The 26,606-nt window shown below is 44.9% G+C and overlaps 1 protein-coding gene across 2 annotated transcripts in view; it reads right to left on the bottom strand.

Annotated features, from left to right (window-relative positions):
- Positions 1-733: 733 nt before the first annotated feature.
- Positions 734-26,606, bottom strand: part of zcchc14 (zinc finger, CCHC domain containing 14) — a 66,729-nt gene continuing 40,856 nt past the window's right edge. For both annotated transcript variants that reach the window (XM_063000306.1, XM_063000305.1), the window contains 11 exons: positions 22,962-23,032; positions 15,702-15,773; positions 15,445-15,524; positions 15,002-15,093; positions 12,210-12,246; positions 11,773-12,055; positions 9,038-9,126; positions 6,389-6,510; positions 6,098-6,214; positions 3,929-4,900; positions 734-3,805 (listed from right to left, as the gene is read on the bottom strand). In XM_063000306.1, the coding sequence (XP_062856376.1) occupies positions 3,750-3,805; positions 3,929-4,900; positions 6,098-6,214; positions 6,389-6,510; positions 9,038-9,126; positions 11,773-12,055; positions 12,210-12,246; positions 15,002-15,093; positions 15,445-15,524; positions 15,702-15,773; positions 22,962-23,032 (1,991 nt within the window). In that variant the 3' untranslated portion in view covers positions 734-3,749. The remainder of the gene's footprint in view (positions 3,806-3,928; positions 4,901-6,097; positions 6,215-6,388; positions 6,511-9,037; positions 9,127-11,772; positions 12,056-12,209; positions 12,247-15,001; positions 15,094-15,444; positions 15,525-15,701; positions 15,774-22,961; positions 23,033-26,606) is intronic.

Below are 26,606 nucleotides of genomic sequence, written 5' to 3'. Positions count from 1 at the left end.
CGAGCTTTCATGTCTTGATTTGAGCTTGATTTTGTTTACGTCTCTCTTTTGATCCTGATTGTTTCAGCATCAATAAAGAAAGAATGATTTTATCTACAGGCTCGATGCAAATCTCTGGACTTCTGAACTGGTAGGTTTGTGATTTTGCATGTTATCACACAGGATTAGTGTTGAATCACACATTGATAAGACCACACAACGTAAAACTTCAGCCCGAGGACTACTACTAGATCCTTATGAACATGTTGGGTTGGTTGGTCCTAATACATGGACCAAAACACAAAGCTATTTAATTATTTAAAAACGATTTAATCTTTTAAACGAGGGTGAATGTGGAGGATTTTCTCAAATGCTCCTCTAACACCCCTAGAAGCTCACTACTGAGATCACAGTGCTGCGAGTTTGGTGTTTTGGTGTTTTTGGAGAATTGGTGAATTTACCGAATAAATGCTGGTTATTTGGTGTACACTGCCACCTAGTGGACAGACTGACTCATGTGTTAACAATGGCATCAGTCAGTGAGTGAAAATACCAGTTGGTTGGCGTTGTGGTCCAGCACAAACACCACTATAAGTATCAGAAGGACATCAGGCCAAACACAAGACCAGTATAACGTGACTGGGATTAAAAGGTCGAAGTGTGACCGCCAGCAGGGGAGCTGGAATGCAAACGTATAATCCTCCACTTCCACTGAACACAGTATTTATACTGTAGTAAAACTCAAACACGTCAGTAAATCTGAATATTTTATTTCTAAAAAATCCCAAAATCCATTAAGTACAAAATGAACACAAACTCATTCAGCGTCTAAATATTAAATACAAAAACCATCAAATTCGTACAAGAAAAAACAAACGATTCAAGTCGCAACTTTTTCCTCGTAATAATAAAAATAAAAAACAATAAAAAATGCTGCCCATGTCGTCCAAACATTTACATTGATGGCACTTAGCAGACGCCTTTATCCAAAGCGACCAAACACAGTTTAAACAACTGAGAATTAAAAGCCTTGCTCAGGGACCCCAACAGTGGCAACTTGGCAGTAGTGGGGTTCAAACAAAAACCTTCTGATAACCATTCCAGTACCTTATTCGATACTGCTGCCCGTACATTTACGTAGATTTACAGAGTCTTTCAGTAAAAAACAACGTACAGAGCGCAGAAATAACATCAATGTGTTTATAAAAAGAAATAAATGTCAAAATCATCATTCTGCTGAGCGACCTGCTGTTATACACCTGAGCTCAAAAGTTTATAGTCACCTGTAAAACATACACGTTTTTCCAATCATTCATTCATTCGATGGCTGTTGAACTGGGCTGCACGGCCTCCTGATTCCTCATGAGGATTAGGACACGACCGCAGCTGCTGTAAAGCTACTATATGACCAAATGTATTTGGACGCCTGACCAATAGGCTGGTCGAACATCTGATTTTAAACACAAATGGCATTAAAATAGAATGACTCTTTTAAGAAGGTTTCTCACAAGAATTTTGGCCAAAAGTACCAAAAGTATGTAGACGTCTGGTGTGTTTTGAACACATTGTGGTAGTTTTGTCTGCTCACCGAAAGGCACTTGTCGTGTTTTGAACACATTCTGATGTCTGTTGGTGTCCAGACAAACACACATGTTGTGTTTTGAACACATTATACTAGTTTTGGCTGGTCGTGTGTTGTGTTTTGAACACATTCCGACATGTTTGTTTGGACATCAAATGACTTGTGTTGTGTTTTTGATGTTTCTGATGTGTTTGTCTGGATATTAACATACACGTGTTGTGTTTTGAACACATTCTGAAGTGTTTCTCTGGACAGCTAAGTGCACGTGTTATGTTTTGAACACATTGTACTAGTTTTGTCTGCTCACCGAAAGGCACTTGTCGTGTTTTGAACACATTCTGATGCCTGTTGGTGTCCAGACAAACACACATGTTGTGTTTTGAACACATTATGCTAGTTTTGTCTGGTCACCAAAAGGCACGTGTTGTGTTTTGAACACATTATACTAGTTTTGGCTGGTCGTGTGTTGTGTTTTGAACACATTATACTAGTTTTGGCTGGTCGTGTGTTGTGTTTTGAACACATTCTGAAGTGTTTCTCCGGACAGCAAAGTGCACGTGTTGTGTTTTGAACACATTCCGACATGTTTGTTTGGACATCAAATGACTTGTGTTGTGTTTTTGATGTTTCTGATGTGTTTGTCTGGATATTAACATACACGTGTTGTGTTTTGAACACATTCTGAAGTGTTTGGCTGGTCGAGTGTTGTGTTTGAACACATTCTGATGTCTGTTGGTGTCCAGACAAGCACATGTTGTGTTTTGAACACATTATATTAGTTTTGGCTGGTCGTGTGTTGTGTTTGGACACATTATATTAGTTTTGTCTGGTCGTGTGTTGTGTTTTAAACATATTACACTAGTTTTATCTTCTCACACAAAGGCACAACAAAAGGTTGTGTTTTAAAAACATTCTCATGTCTGTTGGTGTCCAGACAAACACACATGTTGTGTTTTGAACACGTTATATTAGTTTTGGCTGGTCGTGTGTTGTGTTTTGAACACGTTATACTAGTTTTGGCTGGTCGTGTGTTGTGTTTTGAACACGTTATACTAGTTTTGTCTGGACGTGTTGTATTTTAAACATATTACACTAGTTTTGTCCTCTCACCAAAAGGCACATGTTGTGTTTTAAAAACATTCTGATGTCTGTTGGTGTCCAGACAAACACACGTTGTGTTTTGAACACATTCCGAAGGTGTTTGGCTGGTCGTGTGTTGTGTTTTGAACACATTCCGAAATGTTTGTCTGGACATCAGCGTACCTGTTGTGTTAGTTTTTTTGGCAGCAGAAACAATTTCGGTTGATTCCCCTCTGTGATATTTTCTTTTCTCCAGAGCTGAGTAGCGAGGACGGTAAAGACAGAACAAAAATTGTAGTTTTTAATAAAAATATTCAGAGTTGGAAGCTGCCAAAGTGTAAAATGAAAGATCTAGATAAAGCTTTGCTAAAGACAGAATTGTTTGGTATGTACAGAATATTTCCATTTCCTCTGAAGTTCCTCTGAATGAAAGAAGCCAGTGCTAATGTGGACAAGCTAAGGTGCTAATTTTAGGTTCGTGAACCTACATTCGTTTAAAGCTGCGAAGGCGGCGGCTGGCGCGAATATGAGAAAGAACTAACATGAGTCTGTACATGTGAGGAACAGGATCCACCTCCGGTCAGGAAGTTTGTCAGGTTCAGGTCCGAACAAAATACGGGACGTTCAGGCTCGTCCAGCCGGCGTCCGTGCAGAAAACGGTACCGTGCGCCGAGTACAGCTGATTGTTGGCACATTTATTATGGACACGCGGAGGATTTTAAGGCTTTGAAACATCGTCCTGTAAACACTGCGTCCTCTGATTAAAAAAAAATAAAAACAGCTCAGTAAAAACTCCTCAACTGACTAGAAACGATTGTAGAAATACAAATACGTCACCAAGTCTAAATAAAAGTCGGTCGTTCCTGAAGAGGGCCGCGATTGTTGCGTGTACTCCGTCCCGAATTCCTCCGAAATGAAAGGTGCTTGTGCTTCATTCTCTCTCGAGTCCCGACAGGAAGGTGCGAGTGGCGTCTGTACTCACTGTTTAGTGCCGAACACCGCGGGGCGTGTGGGAACAGGACTGAGCCAGAGGGGGGCGACAACACACCCTCTGCAGCAAGTCCTCACGATAATTCTCCGGGCTCCGAGAAGGTCATGCACCTCCTGTCTAGTCGCCGGAGTCCTGGCTGTCCGACTGCGGGGAATACTTCAGACGAAACATGCCTGCACACACACACACACACACACACACACACTAATATTAATATTTCTGAAAATTGCAGGTAGTGCTGGGCCCACTGCAACCCTGACCGGGATGAAAGAATGAATGAATGACTGAACGGTTACCTTGCTGAGCCGAGTCCATGGGCGGTTGTTTGCAGTCGTGCGCGCGATGCCCGCTCATCCCACAGTTGTAACACGACACGCTGCCCGCCTTCTTCAGCCCCACACCTCCGTTCCCCATCATGCCGTGGGGCTGGTACATGTTAGCCCCGCCCCCTGGGAACCCCTGCACGGGGGGCAGCACCAGGTTCTGCTGCGAGTCGTGCGCCACGCCGCTGCTGTAGACGGGCGGCGTGACCAGCGGGTACGAGAACGGGGACGCGGAGGCGCCTCCCGCCAGCAGCGGGCTGAAGTGCAGGAGCGGCCCGAAGGTCAGCAGGGACGTCCCGGAGAACGGGTGCGGGAAGTAGAAGGAGCTGCAGTTCCCGCTGCAGCCACACGAGCTGCACACGCACGACACCGGGCAGCTGGACTGGGCGGAGCCGTAGCACGCCGTCTCCGTGGTGACCGGGCTAGACGTGGGAGGGGCCGGCACGGACGCGTTGCTGGCGCTGTACGTGTTCCCGGAGACGGCCGCCATGGGGACGGGCGAGAAGGTGTGTTTGGAGGAGGGCGACGAGGACATGAAGGTCGAAGTGCAGGACGACGAGGAGGCGGGGCTCGGGTACGGCGTCAATCGGGCGTGGCCGGGCGACGAGGTAACTTGGAAGTGTAGAGTGGGATGTGAAATATGATGGAGGACGTTCGAGCTCGACGACGACGTCTCGGCTTCTTGATGCCCCGGAGGTGGAACCTCCACACCCACGGTGGAGCAGAGAGGAGGAGGGCGCGGCTTACGAGAGGAAGAGGCGTGGCCCCGACCCGGGGGGAGGAGGGAAGGAGGGAGGGATGGAGGGTTCATGCTCGGATGAGACAGACAGACGGACGGGTCGTTCTGGACGGGAAGAACCTGAGCCGTGGGGCGACTCGGACCGGATCCGGCGGGACCGAGAACGAAACACACACGGTCTTTTTCAGCGGACTCCACATCGACACCTACACACAAACACACACATCCAATAATCATCAACGTTATATTAATAATAATAATATGCGTGGCAGTGCGTGTGTATTGGTGTGTGTGGGGTGTTTGTGTTGGAAAGTGCGTGTGTATTGGTGTGTATGTTGCCGTGTGTGTGTGTTGGTGTGTCTATTGGTGTGGGTGTGTGTATGTGTCGATGTGTATATTGAAGTGTGTGTGTTCATATATGTGAGTATAGGTGTGTGTAGGTGTGTGTTGGAGCATGCATGCGTTTGTTGGTGTGTGTGTGTTCATTGTTGTGTGAATACGTGTGCGCGTGTTGGACAGTGTGTGTGTTGGAGTATGTGGTGTGTTGGTGTGTGTGTATTAGCGTGTGTGTGTATGAGTGTGTGTTGGAGTGTGTTGTGTGTATTGGAGAGTGTGTACGTGTTAGTGTGTGTGCTGATGTGTGTGTTTATTAGTGTGTTTTGGTGTGTGTGTGTGTGTGTGTGTGTGTGTGTGTTAAGGATGCCGTACGTCTGTGCGTCTCTTTCAGTGGAATCCTGTGACTGGATGGACAGTGTGTGTGTGTGTGTGTGTGTTGGTGTGTGTGTTGATGTGTGTATTGGAGTGTGTGTGTGTGTGTGTGTGTGTGTGTGTTGGTGTGTGTGTTGATGTGTGTATTGGAGTGTGTGTGTGTGTGTTGGTGTGTGTGTTGATGTGTGTATTGGAGTGTGTGTGTGTGTTGGTGTGTGTGTTGATGTGTGTATTGGAGTGTGTGTGTGTGTGTGTGTGTGTTGGTGTGTGTGTTGATGTGTGTATTGGAGTGTGTGTGTGTGTGTTGGTGTGTGTGTTGATGTGTGTATTGGAGTGTGTGTGTGTGTTGGTGTGTGTGTTGATGTGTGTATTGGAGTGTGTGTGTGTGTGTGTGTTGGTGTGTGTGTTGATGTGTGTATTGGAGTGTGTGTGTGTGTGTGTGTGTGTTGGTGTGTGTGTTGATGTGTGTATTGGAGTGTGTGTGTGTGTGTGTGTGTGTTGGTGTGTGTGTTGATGTGTGTATTGGAGTGTGTGTGTGTGTTGGTGTGTGTGTTGATGTGTGTATTGGAGTGTGTGTGTGTGTGTGTGTTGGTGTGTGTGTTGATGTGTGTATTGGAGTGTGTGTGTGTGTGTGTGTGTGTTGGTGTGTGTGTTGATGTGTGTATTGGAGTGTGTGTGCGTTAAGGAAGACGTACGTCTGTGTGTCTCTTTCAGTGGAATCATGGGACTGGACGGTGAGCTGGAGTAACCGGATGATGAGCTGCTGTCCCTGAGAACCGGTAGAGACCCGGCGTCCACCTCCACACGCAGCTCTGTTCACACACACACACACACACACACACACACACACACACACACACACACACACACACACAGAACATTGTTATATAGGTTTAAATAAATGTGTAATAAAGCAAAATCTACAATACTACTAATAAAACAGTATTACAGTGTGTGTGTGTGTGTGTGTGTGTGTGTGTGTGTACCGGTGCTGCTGCCTGACTGTGTGTGTGTGATGGGACCGTTGTAGGTGGACGGTGTTACTCTGGCGACTCCGGTACAGGACAGAGGGAACTGAGCCGGCGTGTATCTCTTCTCCAACTTCTCCCTAAAACACAAACAACAACCGAGAGATGTGACATCACAACTACACAATACACAACACAACTACACAATCCCACAACACACAACCTCACATCACAATAACCAGGGAGCAACAACAGGTCCAAATCTAATTACACAACTATTCAACACAACTAAACACCACTACACAACAACAACTACACAATCCCAAAACACAACTACACAATCCCACAACTACACAATCCCACAAGACAACTACACAACACAGCACCACACACAATCCCACAACACAGCACCACACACAATCCCACAACACAGCATCACACACAATCCCACAACACAGCACCACACACAATCCCACAACACAGCACCACACACAATCCCACAACACAGCATCACACACAATCCCACAACACAGCACCACACACAATCCCACAACACAGCATCACACACAATCCCACAACACAGCACCACACACAATCCCACAACACAGCACCACACACAATCCCACAACACAGCATCACACACAATCCCACAACACAGCACCACACACAATCCCACAACACAGCATCACACACAATCCCACAACACAGCACCACACACAATCCCACAACACAGCATCACACACAATCCCACAACACAGCACCACACACAATCCCACAACACAGCACCACACACAATCCCACAACACAGCATCACACACAATCCCACAACACAGCATCACACACAATCCCACAACACAGCATCACACACAATCCCACAACACAGCACCACACACAATCCCACAACACAGCATCACACACAATCCCACAACACAGCATCACACACAATCCCACAACACAGCATCACACACAATCCCACAACACAGCATCACACACAATCCCACAACACAGCATCACACACAATCCCACAACACAGCACCACACACAATCTGACAACACAAAACACAATCCCACAACTACCTCAAATCACAACAACCAAAGAGCATCAACAGGTCCAAATCCACCTACACAACTATTCAACACAACTAAACACCACTACACAACAACACAATCCCACAACACAATGCAATCCCACAACTACACATCCTTACACCACAACAACCAAGGTACATCAACAGGTCCAAATCCAATTACACAACTCTTCAACACAACTAAACACCACTACACAATCCAACAACCCAAATACACAACACACAATCCAACAACACACAATCCCACAACGACACAACACACAATCCCACAACGACACAATTTCACAACACAACTTCACAATGACCTCACATCACAACCAAGGAGCATCAACAGGTCCAAATCCACCTACACGACACAAATAAACACCACAACACAACAACTATACAACCCCAGAACAACACAATCCAACAACACAACAGCTATACAATCCCACAACAACACGATCCAACAACATGACAACTATACAATCCCACAACACACAACCAAACATCACAGCAACCAAGGAGCATCAACAGGTCCAAATGCACCTACACGACACCAAAACACAACAACACAACACAACAATTACACAACACAACAACTACACAATGCAATAACTACACAATCCCACAACAAAACACAGGATTCTAATGTGTTTTACAGTGGTGTTTAGGTTTGGTTCTTTCAGGTCACTGAACCGAACAGCAGACCAAACGGCAGCAGATTCAGGATTCAGATCAGCTGGTTGCTACTGGGAATCGACTCCTGATTCGGTTCAGATTCGGTTTTAACACTAAATGATGTCGTTCTTTGTCCTAATTCCAGTGTTAACCACTAGATGCCGATGTAGCGCCACAAACTCTACAGGACAAAAACGTCTCGTTTGATTCACCACACTCAAACAGATAAATTATACTAAATGGTCTAAAGTATGTGGACACCCATCTGAATAACTAAATCCAGATCCAAATAAATAGCCCATAACATTTTATTTAAAGGAACTCCAGTGGCCTGAACAGAGCCCTGACTTCAAGTCCATTCAGCAGTACTGGGATGAATGGGAGTGCCGGATCACTGCCTGGCCTTATAAATGCTCTTTTATAATGTTTTTGGCCACAAATTCCTACTCTGACATTTCAAAACCTTATGGAAAGTTTTCTGAAGAGCGCAGGCTGTTAGAACTGCAAGGGAGCAGACGGATGGAAAAACACTTGATAAAGGCCTGTAGTTCTTTATCAGGTCGATATCAGACCTGCCGGAGTGGAAAAGGTGCTGATGGTCGGCGTGGAAAAGAGATTAAACCGCTGCGTGTTTTATTGGTTTTCCTTACTGTGTTAACCCGCCGTCAGCCTGACCTAAAGTTTGATTATTCAGAGGAGGTTCACACACAGATCAACGGAAAACGTGACGTGATCAGCCGGATTAACCATTCACTAAAAGTGCTGGTGAGAACTTGGCCTCCTCTCCACCTGCTGAAGTTCAGAGATAATGGAAGGAAAAGCTCCTGCAGGGTTCAGGGTGGAGCTCTGGCGCATCAGCTGTGGAAGTTTTTGTGGAGGGACCGGGACCAGCGTGTAATTTAGGGCATAAACAACTCACTTCTGCAGCTCCAGTTGGGTCTTCAGCTTCTTCTTGGCTCCCTGAGTCAGGTCGTACTTATTCAGGTCCTCCTCTGTGAGAGCAAGGAACTGTGGGAAATGCGGGAGGGGAAAAAGTGGATTTAAAAGCGATTAAAGGCGCAGTGAGTGAACTATTAGCTAGAAAAGAGAAACAGTCAAGCATAGAGAGGTTTCTGATTTTTTTGTCCACTCCAGTAAACAAATATGAAACTGTAGATAAAGTGAAATACATGTAAGAGAAAATGTCTCAAACTTTGTATATAATCTTTTTGTTTTAAATAACATAAAGACCGCCAGTGCTCGGGTGGCACAGCGTTCTATAAATGGATCAGCGTCCTGGATCAGGGTATTCCTGCCCTGCGCCCAGTGTTCCCTGGTGAAACTCACCCACCGTGACCCTGACCAGGATAAAGCGGTTGATGTAAAAAATGTAATAATGTATCCGCTCAGGTGGCGCAGCGGTAAAGTACGCTAGCGCACCGGAGTTGGGTTTCTAGATGCGTCGTATCGGAACTCAGCTCTGCCTTTCCGACCGGGTTGGGCGGCAGTATGAACAACGTTTGGCTGTTGTTCGGGGGCTCAGGGGTAGAGTCGGAGCGTAGGTCCTCATAACTGGTGCGACTGCGGCCCCTGCTGGTTGACTGACGGCGCCTGCACAGGGCCGAGGAATAACGTCGAGGGGGGTGCGGCCCTCCGTGCACAGTGTCGCTCGGTGTATGAACTCGGTTCGTGCGGGTGAAAAATGCCGGCTGTACTGACTGCGTGCCGGAGGGGGCGTGGCGTCCTCAGTCGGCGGCAAAAGGGTCGAATCAGTATAGAGGACGAAATCGGGGTAACTGGACACGATTAGAATGGGGATAAAAGTTGGGGGAAAAAAGTGGGAAAAAAATAGATAATTTAAAAAAATAAAAATGTAATAATGTATTAGATAACGGGTCTATCTAAGAACCTTGTGATCTCTCTACAGACACATTTTCCCATCATCCTATGCTCCCGAGAAGAGGGCGTGTCTAAATTCTTAGCTCCCTTAAGATGCTCCTACTGAGGCGCCTTAATTCTGAGTGATGATCTGACTGAATGACGAGGGAGCGTCCGGCGCCTCCTCAGCGCTGCAGATCAATCCCAGCATTCAGTATCAATAAGAATTTATTTACATTTGAAAGGAACTCCGTTGGTTGCTCTGCATTCATTCGTCCACCATGTTTGTAGTTCTTTGTGAGAGAAGTCGTGCCCTCTCACAAAGAACTACAAACATGGTGGACGAATGAATGCGGAGCAACCAACGGAGTTCCTTTCAAATGTAAATAAATTCTTATTGATGTGCACAAGTGTTGTTTATTTGTAAATTGGCTGGCATGCTAGCTGGTTGTGCCACCTGAGGCTAACTGTGTTAGCTTAGTAAGCTAAAACTGCGGGGACGTAATCTCTAAGTAGAGCATCTAAATAATCTGCCTTATGACAGTCGAGCCAAAACATTAGGACCACCTCTCACAAATGTGCATGGCAATCAGATTTGTGTGAGGGATCTGTTAGATGTTGGGCTGATGCCGACTCCCCATAGTTCTTGTGTTGAATGCATCAGATCTGATCAGTAGAAAGACCTGAGGGGTGTCTCAGCCAGTCGTGGTTCGAGGAGTGACTAGCCACTGACAGGTTCCTGGGCAGCCAAGACTCAGCGATGTGGTCATATGATGAGTATGTGATTTTATTAGAGATGGAACGATCGATCGGCTATGTATCGAAATCGGCCGATTTTTTATCAAAATATGCGATCGGCGATCGGTGGATATTTCCTAAATTCAGCAGATCCGATGGTGTGATGTATAAAGATCACCTCCATGTTAAGCTTAACAGCTCAGTGGATCGATCCAGACTTTCGCATCGTATCACCATTCAACAACCATCGCATTTCACAACCTAAATTAACATAATTAACGTTGTGCATCGTACATACGATGCAATTTTGCTGATTGAAATATTTACTTTAAAAAGATAATTCAACCCGGTCACATCTGAGTCGATTCTATCAGCACGTTATATAAACTCCTGGTTCACTTTGGTAAATCGTGAGCGGTTCTTGCTTGTGATGTAGATGAGAACAGAAAACGTTACAGAGCCAATCCGAGGCAAAAGTTTATTAATTACTAAATTGGTTAGTTCAGGATCATCTGCTCTGACTGACAGAAAACGTTTAGCACCACAGGCAGAACGAGTCTGACTCGGTTACCGATCTGTGGTAATAGCAGTTTATTTTTTTAAAGCTTTTTAATGTAAGAGAGTCACACAGAATGTTCTGTAGTAGCTGGTGTTTATTTAAAACCACGACATTTATTAATAACAGTAAACACGGAGAGATAACTGAGAGGAGAAACTTACGCTTCACATAAAATGAACCGACTCCTGAATCACTTATATCGATAATGTGAACAGAGCGTCTCAAAGACACACACACGCCGTTTTTAAGGTTTATTCAGACTGAACTGGATAACATTAAACCTGCGTGTGTGTGTGTGTGTGTGTGTGGTCAGTTAGACTAATGAAATATGTCTCCTGTGGGTGAAAAAATTAATTGCTTTAGTTTTCGAAGTGATCCCCCCAAATCAGAATCGGCTATCGGCCGATCGCCCTGAAAGGAGATCGGAGATCGAAATCGGTGCCAAAAACCCCGATCGGTACATCTCTAGATTTTATCACACCAAATTACGCGGTGCTCACCTCCTCCATGGTGAGCTGTTTGAAGACGGGGTAGTACTTGTGGAGGCGGAGCTTACGGAGCCAGTCCAAGATGCCGTTCTGCTCGGGGCCCGGTGGCGGGTGCTGGTGGTGCAGCGGTTGCTGCTGCGGTTGCTGTAGAGCGGAGCTGTTCTCTCCCAGGGGTACGGCGGGGGTGGGGTGAAAGGGCTGGATGGGCGGAGGGGGCGGGTGTGCAGGTGAAGGCTGGGGTAACGAGGCGAGGACGTTCACCACCGGCTGTACGCTGGCCACGCCGCATAACGTCCTGACAAACGGAGAGAGAAAAGCGGTCAGTGATGCTGCAGCATTAACAGCGTGGTGCAAACTGTGCATCAGATTAGTACCCGTGCTTTTATGCTAGTCAGTATTCTATACATTAGATCTTCAGTTCTGTGATGAGTTGTGAGTGTAACACTCACCTGCTGGATCCTTTATACTGCAGCAGACAGCTCAGATCTGTAATCCATAAAACACACTCGTAACATACACACTCGCATGCAAACGTTTGTGCACCCCCGGCTAAATGACACACGTCGCTGTTGACTTCCTCTCGTAAGTAACACACGCCCCCTCCGACACACGTGCAGTACCGACCGCTTCTTTTCACCTGCGCCAAGCGGGTTCATACGGAGATCCGTATCGTGCACGGAGAGCCACACAGTGTACGTCCCAAACCTGTTTTGTCAATCAGACAGCAGCTTAAATGTCCAAAAGTACGCGGACGCCTGACCATGAGCCTGCTGGGCATCAAAAATCGTGTGTATTTATATATATTATATTGCTCAGTATTTACTTTGCAGCTTTAATATCATCCACTCTTCTGAGAAGCCTTTCTACAAGATTTTGGAGTGTGTCTGTGGGAATTTGTGCACGTTCAGTTAATAAACTCAGTGACTGATGTTGGAAGGCCTGGCTCACAATCCAGGTTGTATTCATTCCAAAAGTGTTGAGCTGGGTTGAGACCAGGTGACTAGAGCTCCTTTGATAGATGTAGTCAAACCATATCTCTATAGAGCTCGCTAAAAGAGAAAGGGGACTTCCCCAAACTGTTGCCACGATGTTAAAAGCCTATGATTAACCTTATATCATTTTATACACCTTTAAGCAATGGATGTGGTAAAATGATTAAATTTAATCACCTACTTTTGTAGGTTAGAGGTCAGTCTTGTCCACCACACACATGTATTATTGTATAGAAACGAATGGCTCGGGGGCCACAGGCTGAGGGCCCCTGCATTAGAGCCAAAATTCTAGACCCATGCACGTTTAAAGAGAGAAATGTCTCACTACCACACACACACACACACACACACACACACACACACACACATTCCAGTGCTCTCCCATGCTATTTACAGATGAGGTGCCCTTGATAGCCTCACACACACACACACACACACACACACACACACACACATACACACACACACACACAACCCACCAGCTAACTCACATTCTATCCGACCAAAATAGAAACAACCCCCCTCAATGCCCAGGAGGTGGTCTCGCCCACGCCTGGGTCTCTAACAGTGAACCCTGCATTCACACCAGGTAACGGGGAAGGGTACAGAGGACACGCCTCCTTTACTAAGACTGACAGGTACAGAGGACACGCCTCCTTTACAAGGACTGACAGGTACAGAGGACACGCCTCATATACTGGGACTGACAGGTACAGAGGACACACCTCCTTTATTGGGACTGACAGGTACAGAGGACACGCCTCCTTTACAAGGACTGACAGGTACAGAGGACACACCTCCTTTACTGGGACTGACAGGTACAGAGGACACGCCTCCTTTACTAAGACTGACAGGTACAGAGGACACGCCTCCTTTACTAGGACTGACAGGTACAGAGGACACGCCTCCTTTACAAGGACTGACAGGTACAGAGGACACACCTCCTTTACTGGGACTGACAGGTACAGAGGACACGCCTCCTTTACTAAGACTGACAGGTACAGAGGACACGCCTCCTTTACTAGGACTGACAGGTACAGAGGACACGCCTCCTTTACAAGGACTGACAGGTACAGAGGACACACCTCCTTTACTGGGACTGACAGGTACAGAGGACACGCCTCCTTTACTAAGACTGACAGATACAGAGGACACGCCTCCTTTACTAGGACTGGAAGGTACAGAGGACACGCCTCCTTTACAAGGACTGACAGGTACAGAGGACACACCTCCTTTACTGGGACTGACAGGTACAGAGGACACACCTCCTTTACTGGGACTGACAGGTACAGAGGACACGCCTCATATACTGGGACTGACAGGTACAGAGGACACGCCTCCTTTACTAAGACTGACAGGTACAGAGGACACGCCTCCTTTACAAGGACTGACAGGTACAGAGGACACGCCTCATATACTGGAACTGACAGGTACAGAGGACGCCTCATATACTGGGACTGACAGGTACAGAGGACACACCTCCTTTATTGGGACTGACAGGTACAGAGGACACGCCTCATATACTGGGACTGACAGGTACAGAGGACACGCCTCCTTTACAAGGACTGACAGGTACAGAGGACACGCCTCATATACTGGGACTGACAGGTACAGAGGACACGCCTCATATACTGGGACTGACAGGTACAGAGGACACGCCTCCTTTACAAGGACTGACAGGTACAGAGGACACGCCTCATATACTGGGACTGACAGGTACAGAGGACACGCCTCATATACTGGAACTGACAGGTACAGAGGACACACCTCCTTTATTGGGACTGACAGGTACAGAGGACACGCCTCATATACTGGGACTGACAGGTACAGAGGACACACCTCCTTTACTAGGACTGACAGGTACAGAGGACACGCCTCCTTTACTAAGACTGACAGGTACAGAGGACACACCTCATATACTGGGACTGACAGGTACAGAGGACACACCTCATATACTGGAACTGACAGGTACAGAGGACACACCTCATATACTGGGACTGACAGGTACAGAGGACACACCTCCTTTACTAAGACTGACAGGTACAGAGGACACGCCTCATTTACTGGGACTGACAGGTACAGAGGACACACCTCATATACTGGGACTGACAGGTACAGAGGACACGCCTCCTTTACTGGGACTCACAGGTACAGAGGACATGTAATGTTATAGTAATTGACTGGTAGTTGGATGCTAGAGTAAACCAAGGCAATAGTGTGTGTGTGTGTGTGTGTGTGTGTGTCCTTACTGGTGCCGGTTGGTAACTGAGAGCTGGACGATGAGCAGAAGAGACCGACTCGCTCGTGTTTTAGAACGTGAGCCGGAAGAGAACCCAAACACCTGCGGAAACAGAAACAGGAGCGTGTAGGCTTTAATACAATGTGTGTGTGTGTGTGTGTGTGTGTGTGTGTGGTTTTATTCTGTTTACTAAACAGAATGAGACTTTCTATATGCTACAAGGTTTATTTCAAATTAAAGTCTGTGATTATTGGAAACAACAGAAACACCAAGATGTCGATTATACGTCTCTGTTTACAGTTGTACAATCCTCTGTATCGGTATGAACACCGTATCGAAAGGATTTCTATTTTTTGTGTGCTCAGTATCAGTAGTGTAAAAGCAGATTTCTCCACAACACTCGACATGACACACTGGGTGTGAATCTGGGGTGTGTAGAGCGAGCGCAGTTACCTCAGGTCCACATGGTGAGGGTCAGAGCCTGTCTGGGGGAGGACGTTCTCCGTACAGTTATCAGGGAAGAGCTGGGAGAGCTAAACACAGTGAAGAGAGAGACGATGATCAGTTTCGTACAGTATGAGAATTTCTTTGAAACACTAACAGGGGTGTTGCTTTACGATTAGATAATAATACGTGAGTGCCTACTCTTAGTTATTATTTGGAGAGACAATAAAAACACCTCCATCACATTCACATGTACACACACTTACCCGAGAGAGCAAATCCAGCAGCTCCTGAGACGTCTTGGTAATGATGGATAGTGTCGAATCAGACCAAAAAACCTGAGAGAGAGAATGAGAGCGAGTGAGAGACATAAGGGAAAGATAGAGGAGAGGTATATATATAGAGAGGGGTATAGAGACATAGAGAAAGATAGAGGAGAGAGAGAGAGAGAGAGAAACATAGGTAAAGATTGAAGGGAGAGAGAGGTAGAGAGACATAGGAAAAGATAGAGGAGAGAGAGAGAGAGAGAGAGAGAGAAATGTAGAGAGACGCATAGGGAAAGACAGGAGTGAGAGAGAGGTTTATAGAGAGAGACATAGGGAAAGATAGAGGAGAGAGAGAGAGGTAGAGAGAAATAGGTAAAGATAGAGGAGAGAGAGAGAGAAAGAGGTAGAGAGACATAGGTAAAGATAAAGGAGAGAGAGAGAGAAAGAGGTAGAGAGACATAGGTAAAGATAGAGAAGAGAGAGAGAGAGAAAGAGGTAGAGAGACATAGGTAAAGATAGAGAAGAGAGAGAGAGAAAGAGGTAGAGAGACATAGGTAAAGATAGAGGAGAGAGAGAGAGAGAAAGAGGTAGAGAGACATAGGTAAAGATAAGAGGAGAGAGAGAGAGAAAGAGGTAGAGAGACATAGGTAAAGATAGAGGAGAGAGAGAGAGAGAAAGAGGTAGAGAGACATAGGTAAAGATAGAGGAGAGAGAGAGAGAGAGACATAGGTAAATATAGAGGAGAGAGAGAGAGAGAGAGAGAGAGAGACATAGGTAAAGATAGAGGAGAGAGAGAGAGAGAGAGAGAGAGACATAGGTAAAGATAGAGGAGAGAGAGAGACATAGGTAAAGATAGAGGAGAGAGAGAGAGAGAGACATAGGTAAAGATAGAGGAGAGAGAGAGAGAGAGAGAGAGAGAGAGAGAGAGAGAGAGAGAGAGAGAGAGAGAGAGAGAGAGAGACATAGGTAAAGATAGAGGAGAGAAAGAGAGAGAGAGAGAGAGACATATGGAAAGATAGAGGAGAGAAAGAGAGAGAGAGAGAGAGAGAGAGAGAGAGACATAGGTAAAGATAGAGGAGAGAAAGAGAGAGAGAGAGAGAGAGAGAGAGAGAGAGACATAGGTAAAGATAGAGGAGAGAAAGAGAGAGAGAGAGAGACATAGGGAAAGATAGAGGAGAGAAAGAGAGATTTGATTTTTGATTTTTGACGGTCTTTTATTTTAACCAAGTATGGACACTTGACAGTTGAATTAAATCATTTCATTCAATAAGTTAAATAAAACTGTGCAATATGCATTCGTCAATAAATTAAATAAAATAAAAAATGAAAAAAATAAAAAATAAAAAACGATTTATGTGCATTTAACAGATTTCTAGAGCAAAAACGAGTTCATCATCGATTACAGAGCATATTGCCTCTCTGTAGCACCATATCTCTATAAAATTCTCAATGTTGTTCATGCTTTTATAAAATTTAAAATCAACTAAAATCCTGGTTTTAGCCAGTCTGGAGAAAGTTCTCACAACATCACAATCTGTATCTTCATTCACCTTGTTTTTTCGAGTAATGTATATCGCGGTTTTGGCCTGGCCGAGGATAAAATTTATCAGTTGGCACTTGGACCTCTTTCTCCTTACGTATTTAAAACCAAGGATAAAAGTCTGAATGGTAAAACTCTCATTAAAAGACATGAAAACATTCTTTAAAATCTCAAAAAGGGGACGTAGCCTAAAACAGTCCATAAAAGCATGAAACACAGTTTCTCTAAAAGCACAAAAAGGACACTGTGGTAAAACTTCAGGATTTAAAACAGAGATAAAAGCATTGACAGCTACAATACCGTGTAAAATTCTCCACTGCAGGTCAGCAAACTTTTTTGTTAATGGTGGTTTGTACAAAGCCCTCCATTCTGGTTTAGTGTCATCACATAGCCCCAATACATTTCTCCATGGTGTATCAGTTCTTTTGTCAAGCTTCTTCTTGTTTAAAACCTTTACACAAGCCTTATACAGTAGCTTACCTGAAACTGAATTAAAGTTCATCTCCATTTCCCCTTCACACTCTATGAGGGGTCCTTGACAGTCATGTAGAACTGGAGAGATAGTCAGTTCAGGAAAGGGGTCATCCTCTGTAGGGTGGATCGCCCCTGCACCATAGTCCTTTACCATTGTTTGCTCTTCCGAAGTTAGTGCTGATCTCCAACGGTGTAGGAGCTGGCCCGAAACTCGCAGGGACCTCAATCTTAGTCCTGCAGCTAGGTTCTCTGTGTCAGTAAGTTCTGGTCCTGCAGCGTCCACCAGCTGTTGGAGGGTTGTGACTCCCGAAGAGATAAGTATTCTGTCTAGTGCAGGTGTAGTTGTGTTTGTAATGTCCAGACGGGTTCCATAGAGAAGAGGTTCTTTAAGGAGCCAGTGTAAGGTGGTAGAATTCTGTTTTTTTGCTTTAAACAGACTCCAAACCTTTAAAAGTCCCCTATAAAAATTCGGTAATCCAGCCGTGTTCAATGTTTTTGTGTCCATTAAAAACAGGGTTTTGTCCAGTCCTAGTCCTTTTACTGTGTGTAGAATTCTGCAGGCCACCTCCTTCCAGACGAGCTCCTTGGGGCCACTGAGAAGTCGTTGGATGAACTGTAGGCGGAAAGCAGCGGTCCTGCTAGCCAGGTGAATGAGTCCTTGTCCCCCCTCTTCCTTGGGCAGATGAAGTACTCCCTGTGGTATCCAGTGTAATCGGTTCCAGAAAAAGTCCACCAGCAGGGCTTGGATGTTAGCTAGCAGGTGTGGTGGGGGGTCAACACAGGCTAATTTGTGCCACAAAGAGGACGCAGCCAGGTTATTGATAATAAGTACTCTCCCTCGGTAAGACATTTGGGGGACCAGCCATTTCCATTTTCTGAGATGCCCTTTTACATTTTCAACAATGTTGTCCCAGTTTTTCTGTACAGTGTCACTGTCCCCCAAATACACCCCTAGATATTTGAACCCTCCTGTTTTCCATGTCAGTCCATCAGGGAGTGTAGGTTCCCCTCCATTCCATTCTCCAACTAATACAGCTTCACTTTTGTGCCAGTTTACTTTTGCTGATGATAAAACCTTAAAATCATTTAAAATTTTAACTAAAATGTCCACATCTGTCTGTGTGCTTACCAGGATGACAAGGTCATCCGCATATGCAGACACACATAAAGGGTTATTACAGTTAGGTACATAAAAACCAGTGATTCTCTCTCTTAGTTTACACAACAGGGGTTCAATGGTTAAAGCATATAACATTCCTGAGAGTGCACAGCCCTGTCCGACACCCCTGTGAACCTTAAAAGGGGCACATAAACCACCATTAACTTTAAGTACATTCTCAATGTCACTATACAATACCTTGATCATAGCTATGAAACCAGGGTTGAAGCCAAAGTTTTCCAGAACTTTCCATAAGTACCCGTGTTCAACCCGGTCAAAAGCCTTTTCCTGGTCTAGGAAAATGAGACCAGTCTTCAAAGCCAATAGTCTGGAGATGTCCAAAATATCTCTAATTAGACATACATTGTCGAAAATAGATCTGCTAGGCACACAGTACGTCTGGTCAAAGTGAACCACCTGCTCCATCACCTTCCCCAGTCTCGAGGCTAATGTTTTAGAGAGCAGCTTGTAGTCAGTGCACAGCAGGGAGACTGGGCGCCAGTTCTTTAAACACGTTAGATCTCCCTTCTTAGGTAACAGTGTCAGCACAGCCCTCCGACAGCTGAGAGGGAGCTTCCCTTCCTGCACGCTCCTCTGAAGAACATCTAGCACATCTTGTCCCAACACTGACCAGAAAGCCTTGTAGAACTCCACCGTAAGTCCGTCAATGCCAGGAGCTCTGCCATTCTCCATTCCTTGAAGAGCTTCATATAGCTCCCCAAGTGAGAGTTCACTGTCCATTTCTGTAGCTGATTGTTCTGTGAGTTTTGTCAGGTCCTGGAAGAACTCTGTCTCTACCTTTTTTGTCACTGACCACTCGCTCTGATAAAGCTTTGAGAAGAAGCTGACTGTCTGCTTGCGAATTTCAGTGGGCTCTGATAAGAGATCCCCTGATTCTGTTCGCACAGCATGCATAAATCTTTTCTGTCCATTTTTATGCTCTAGACCGAAAAAGAACTTTGAAGGAGCATCCATTTCAGTGGCATTCAGAAAACGTGAGCGGACCAGCGCCCCCTTAGCTGTAGTACCTAGCAGATCATCTAGTGCTTTTTTTTTTCTTTTAAGAGTCTTAATATGCTCTTGATTTCCTGTGGCCTCTGCTAAACATTGGAGTTCCACTACCTCAATCTCCAAAGCTTTTAAAGATCTAGTTATGTCCCTAGTGACATTGAGAGTATATTGCTGACAGAATGATTGAATCTGTACCTTGGCTACATCCCACCATTGTTGCAGTGAAGTAAAATATGTTTTCTGTGCTTTAAAAACCTCCCAGAAGAATATAAAAGATTCTTTAAAATTGGCATCATTTAAAAGCTCTGAGTTAAAATGCCAATATGCACTTCGTGGTTTCACATTACCCTTAGCGACTGTACACTGGACCATGCAGTGATCTGTAAAACCAACTGGGAAAATCGAACAATGTGTAAAAGCAGACAGTTGATAATTAAAACCATAAAAACGATCTAGCCTTGCCAGTGAGAGTGTATTATCTCTGGCATGAGCCCATGTATACTGTCTCTGTTTATTATGAAGGTTTCTCCAGATATCACACAAGTCTTGAGCCATCAGTATTTCACGTAAGCGCTTACGTGAAGCAGCATGTGGTTCTATATGGTTTCTATCTATGCTGTCTGCTGTGCAGTTAAAATCCCCACCCAGTATTAAAAGGTCTGTGGTGCTACAGTCTCTAATCACATTGCTCAGTGTGTCTAAAAAGATCATCCTATCTATTCCCCCAGTCGGAGCATAAACACAAATAAAAACAAACACATGGTTTTCAAAGACAGCTCTTACTTTTAAAAGTCTCCCACTTAAAATTTCATCTACAGTATATGAATATGGGATAAAACTTTGTGATAAAAGAAGAGCAACGCCACCGCTAAGAGACGTATTGTGACTTAAAATTGCAAGCCCCCTCCATTCTTTCACCCAATCAGCAGCATTACTGGCATCACTATGTGTTTCTTGTACAAAGGCAACATCAATATTTTTCTGTTTTAACAGCTCATAAAACTTTGCCCTTTTTTCAGTGTCTCTTGCTCCATTTATGTTTAAAGTAGCGACTTTAAAATCTCCCATTAAAAAATAAATAAGATATAACACACTGATAATAAAAACTATTTCACCCATGGATATGCTAAATAATTTAAAACTCTTCTTCACTGTTTATCTTATTAAGTTTAGTCAAAATTTTCTTTAAACGGAAAAATTCCAAGTCATTAAAAGCATCTTCCTTTTTTAACTTTTTAACATCAAGAGTGAACTGGGAACTATCAGGAAAATGCTCTTCTACCTGTACACCCTTCTGTCCTTTAGTTACTCGCAAGAACTTTTTAATTTGTTCAGCTGTATATTTAATAGGTCTGTTCTCTTCTTGTGAGCACACAGACCAGCCTGAATCAGAGATGGAGCCATCACTGTCAGATTCTCCGTTGTCCTCTGTTCTGACCTCTTTCTTGGCCTGTTTTTTTTTGTTGCTTTGTGCTCGCTTCTTTCTCTTATGAGGAACTTTAAACACAGACTCGTCATCCATTTCTATCTCAACTTCAGCCACATTTACTGCTATTTGGTCTGGAGTCATCTCAATACAGTTATCCCCTGTCTCTCTATCCTGCTCTTCACCGTGAGGTTCCTGTACCTTAGGTTCCTCCACGTCTGGATTGACACAGGAGAGATCATCCATGACTGGAGTTGCCATGATGGTTTCATCTGTGGCATGCTCAGTCATGGGTTCATTTTCTTCTGGTGTTGATGTAGTATTGGGGACTGTTGCGGGCAGCTGCGTATCAGCTGTAGGGGGAACAGCGTCCACGAGCTCCACCACGACTGACCCCATCCGCTCAGCACTGCCAGCCTTGCCAACATGATCATTAATTTTTTCGGGACAAGCACGGATAAGATGTCCCACTTGCCCACACCTGAAACACTTCATACTTGTTTCTGATGTAGCATAAACCACATAATCAAAATTCTCCACTCTGAACTTTAAAGCTAAATCTAGCTCGTCAGCACCGTCCCTGAGCACCATGTAAACCAACCTCCTAAAAGACACTAAGTGTTTAATTAGGGGTGATTTACAGCTAAGAGGGATTTTTTTAATTGGGGAAACTACTTTTCCAAAATAAGACAGTTCTTTTACAATCATTTCATCTTTAATAAAGGGGGGAACATTAGACACAATGATTTTCCTAGCTGGTGTACTGAGGGGCATTACCTGAGTGAACTGACCATTTATCACAATGTTGTTCTGAATCAGTTCATTCGTTTTTTCCACCGAGTTCAAAAACACCACAACCGCTTTATTCATGCGTGAGGCAGAAACAATGTTACAATGCCCCACGACATTCCCCACCGCCAAACAGCATTCCTCCACGCTCACCCGGGATTCCACCTTTACACTGTGCCGGCGTGTCAGGTGTTCGCACGCCGTAGTGTTTGGAAACGCCATACTCCCAGCAAAATGCCGGTAGCAGACTCCCCGCACACCTCGCACGCGCACACACACACGCAAGCAAACACGCAAACACACACACACACACACACACACACACAACACACAAACACTCAAACTTCAGAATCTATCTGAACAACTTTCAAAACTGTAGAAAAAGAAAAAAGTTTGGCATTAAACGCCACTCACGCTCACCACGCTCCGCTCTCCACAGCTCACAACCGCGCATGCGCACACACACAGAGAGAGAGAGAGAGAGAGAGAGAGAGAGAGAGAGAGAGAGAGAGAGAGAGAGAGAGACATAGGTAAAGATAGAGGAGAGAGAGAGAGAGAGAGAGGTTGATGTTTGATGATGCAGTTATTAATATGGTGGTGCAGTGGGTAGAGCTGTTGCCTCACAGCAAGAAGAGCCTGGGTTTGATTCCCTTTCCGAGTGGCCAGGGTCTTTTCTATGTGGAGTTTGCATGTTCTCCCTGTGTCCCTCCCACAGTCCAAAGACATGCAGTCTAAGTGTGTGTGTGTGTGTGTGTGATGGACTGGTAATCTCTCTGGGGTGTTTCCTGGCTTTTATTCAATGATTCAAACCCACAGCAACCCTGATGTGTGTGTGTGTGTGTGTGTGTGTGTGTAACTCACCTCCAGTGTGTATTCCGCTGTAGTATCTGGTTTGTGCGTCACGCCCTTCAGCTCGATCCTCTCGACCCAAACTGAAACACACACACACACACGCCAACGTGTTACCATCACCGCGCCGTCAACATCGTAATCAGCAACAAACAAAAATCATTTGCTTCTAACATTAAGGCAGCAGTTTGGGGAAGGTCCATTATAGTTTCAGTCTAACTCAAGACCTGACCTCAACCACCTTAAACTACCTCATTAAATTCAGGCATGAATTTCATCCAACATCACTGCCTTTGGACTGATATATAAACAGTATTGTGTGTTGTGCTGGTATGAGTGGATTTTTTAAACACCGTGTCCACTCACTGTCCACTCTATTAGACACTCCTACCTAGTCGGTCCACCTTGTAGATGTAAGGTCAGAGACGGTCGCTCATCTATTGCTGCTGTTTGAGTCGGTCATCTTCTAGATCTTCATCAGTGATCACAGGACGCTGCCCACGGGGCGCTGTTGGCTGGATATTTTTGGTTGGTGGACTATTCTCAGTCCAGCAGTGACAGTGAGGTGTTTAAAAACTCCAGCAGCGCTGCTGTGTCTGATCCACTCATACCAGCACAACACACACTAACACACCACCACCATGTCAGTGTCAGTGCAGTGCTGAGAATCATGCACCACCTAAATAATACCTGCTCTGTGGTGGTCCTGTGGGGGTCCTGACCATTGAAGAACAGCATGAAAGGGGGGTAACAAAGCATGTAGAGAAACAGATGGACTACAGTCAGTAATTGTAGAACTACAAAGTGCTTCTATATGGTAAGTGGAGCTGATAAAATGTAGAAACAAGGAGGTGGTTTTAATGTTATGGTTGATCGGTGTATATATATATACATACATCCACCCACACAAACACCAGTGTGTTAAATGTTAAATATACCCCAGTGTCAGCACAGTGTGTGTGTGTGTGTGTGTGTGTGTGTGTGTGTGTGTGTGTGTATAAAGTGGACAGAACGGAGCTCTGTGTGTTCAAGGAATGCAATCAGAGGATCAAAAAACGGTCAACATGAACCCCCCTCCAAATTCCCCTCAACTTCCCTTTTACTGCCCCGCCCCATGCTTCATCAGAACTTCAGAAGTACTTCAGAAGTAACGTCAGAGAGCCTGAAGCTTTCATCTGAGCAGCTGGAGGTTCACAGCGGGCAGGTAATAACCATCCTAACAATCAACAATCCTAAACGGGCACAAATTCCCACAGATATACTTCAAAGTCACGTGAGAAGCTTCCCAGAAGTGCAGCTGTAGTTCTAACTGAAAGATCACACAGAGGTCACTTTGTTTTAATACTATTTGACCAGCAAGCTCATGGTCAGGTGTCCAAATACTTTTGGCCATATAGTTTATGGTTTGGTGTTTATGATTTTTTGGGCATTCTTGATGATTTGATGATGATACTTGATCAAAACTTATATAATTACATTAAAAAATACTTAACACTTTTTAAGGCACTGAAGCATAACTAATAAAGCTTCAGTCTAAGTGTGTGTGTGTGTGTGTGTGTGTGTGTGTGTGTGTGTGTGTGTGTGTGTGTGTGTTCTCTACCAGGCGAGCTCGGACCCATCTGGAATGTTTATGAAGACACGCCGCTCCGCCCTCAATGCCCGCGCAACCCATCATTACACTCCGTGTGCTTAGCTACCGTGTGTGTGTGTGAAAACACACACACACATTCACACACACAGGCCACGCCTCCTTTATTAATACTGACAGGTATAGAGGACACACCTCCTTTATTAATACTGACAGGTACAGAGGACACGCCTCCTTTATTAATACTGACGGGTATAGAGGACACACCTCCTTTATTAATACTGACAGGTACAGAGGACACGCCTCCTTTATTAATACTGACAGGTACAGAGGCCACACCTCCTTTATTATTACTGACAGGTACAGAGGACACGCCTCCTTTATTAATACTGACAGGTATAGAGGACACGCCTCCTTTATTAATACTGACAGGTACAGAGGACACGCCTCCTTTATTAATACTGACAGGTATAGAGGACACGCCTCCTTTATTAATACTGACAGGTACAGAGGACACGCCTCCTTTATTAATACTGACAGGTATAGAGGCCACGCCTCCTTTATTAATACTGACAGGTACAGAGGACACGCCTCCTTTATTAATACTGACAGGTATAGAGGACACGCCTCCTTTATTAATACTGACAGGTACAGAGGACACGCCTCCTTTATTAATACTGACAGGTATAGAGGCCACGCCTCCTTTCTTAATACTGACAGGTACAGAGGACACGCCTCCTTTATTAATACTGACAAGTACAGAGGACACGCCTCCTTTATTAATACTGACAAGTACAGAGGACACGCCTCCTTTATTAATACTGACAGCTATAGAGGACACGCCTCCTTTATTAATACTGACAGGTACAGAGGACACGCCTCCTTTATTAATACTGACAAGTACAGAGGACACGCCTCCTTTATTAATACTGACAGGTATAGAGGACACGCCTCCTTTATTAATACTGACAGGTATAGAGGACACGCCTCCTTTATTAATACTGACAGGTACAGAGGACACGCCTCCTTTATTAATACTGACAGGTACAGAGGACACGCCTCCTTTATTAATACTGACAGGTATAGAGGACACGCCTCCTTTATTAATACTGACAGGTATAGAGGACACGCCTCCTTTATTAATACTGACAAGTACAGAGGACACGCCTCCTTTATTAATACTGACAGCTATAGAGGACACGCCTCCTTTATTAATACTGACAGGTACAGAGGACACGCCTCCTTTATTAATACTGACAAGTACAGAGGACACGCCTCCTTTATTAATACTGACAGGTATAGAGGACACGCCTCCTTTATTAATACTGACAGGTATAGAGGACACGCCTCCTTTATTAATACTGACAGGTATAGAGGACACGCCTCCTTTATTAATACTGACAGGTATAGAGGACACGCCTCCTTTATTAATACTGACAGGTACAGAGGACACGCCTCCTTTATTAATACTGACAGGTATAGAGGACACACCTCCTTTATTAATACTGACAGGTACAGAGGACACGCCTCCTTTATTAATACTGACGGGTATAGAGGACACACCTCCTTTATTAATACTGACAGGTACAGAGGACACGCCTCCTTTATTAATACTGACAGGTACAGAGGCCACACCTCCTTTATTATTACTGACAGGTACAGAGGACACGCCTCCTTTATTAATACTGACAGGTATAGAGGACACGCCTCCTTTATTAATACTGACAGGTACAGAGGACACGCCTCCTTTATTAATACTGACAGGTATAGAGGACACGCCTCCTTTATTAATACTGACAGGTACAGAGGACACGCCTCCTTTATTAATACTGACAGGTATAGAGGCCACGCCTCCTTTATTAATACTGACAGGTACAGAGGACACGCCTCCTTTATTAATACTGACAAGTACAGAGGACACGCCTCCTTTATTAATACTGACAAGTACAGAGGACACGCCTCCTTTATTAATACTGACAGCTATAGAGGACACGCCTCCTTTATTAATACTGACAGGTACAGAGGACACGCCTCCTTTATTAATACTGACAAGTACAGAGGACACGCCT

This window comes from Trichomycterus rosablanca, chromosome 8 (genome assembly GCF_030014385.1).
Source record: "Trichomycterus rosablanca isolate fTriRos1 chromosome 8, fTriRos1.hap1, whole genome shotgun sequence".
NCBI classification, from domain to species: domain Eukaryota; kingdom Metazoa; phylum Chordata; class Actinopteri; order Siluriformes; family Trichomycteridae; genus Trichomycterus; species Trichomycterus rosablanca.
This window is presented reverse-complemented; position numbering and strand designations above follow the sequence as displayed.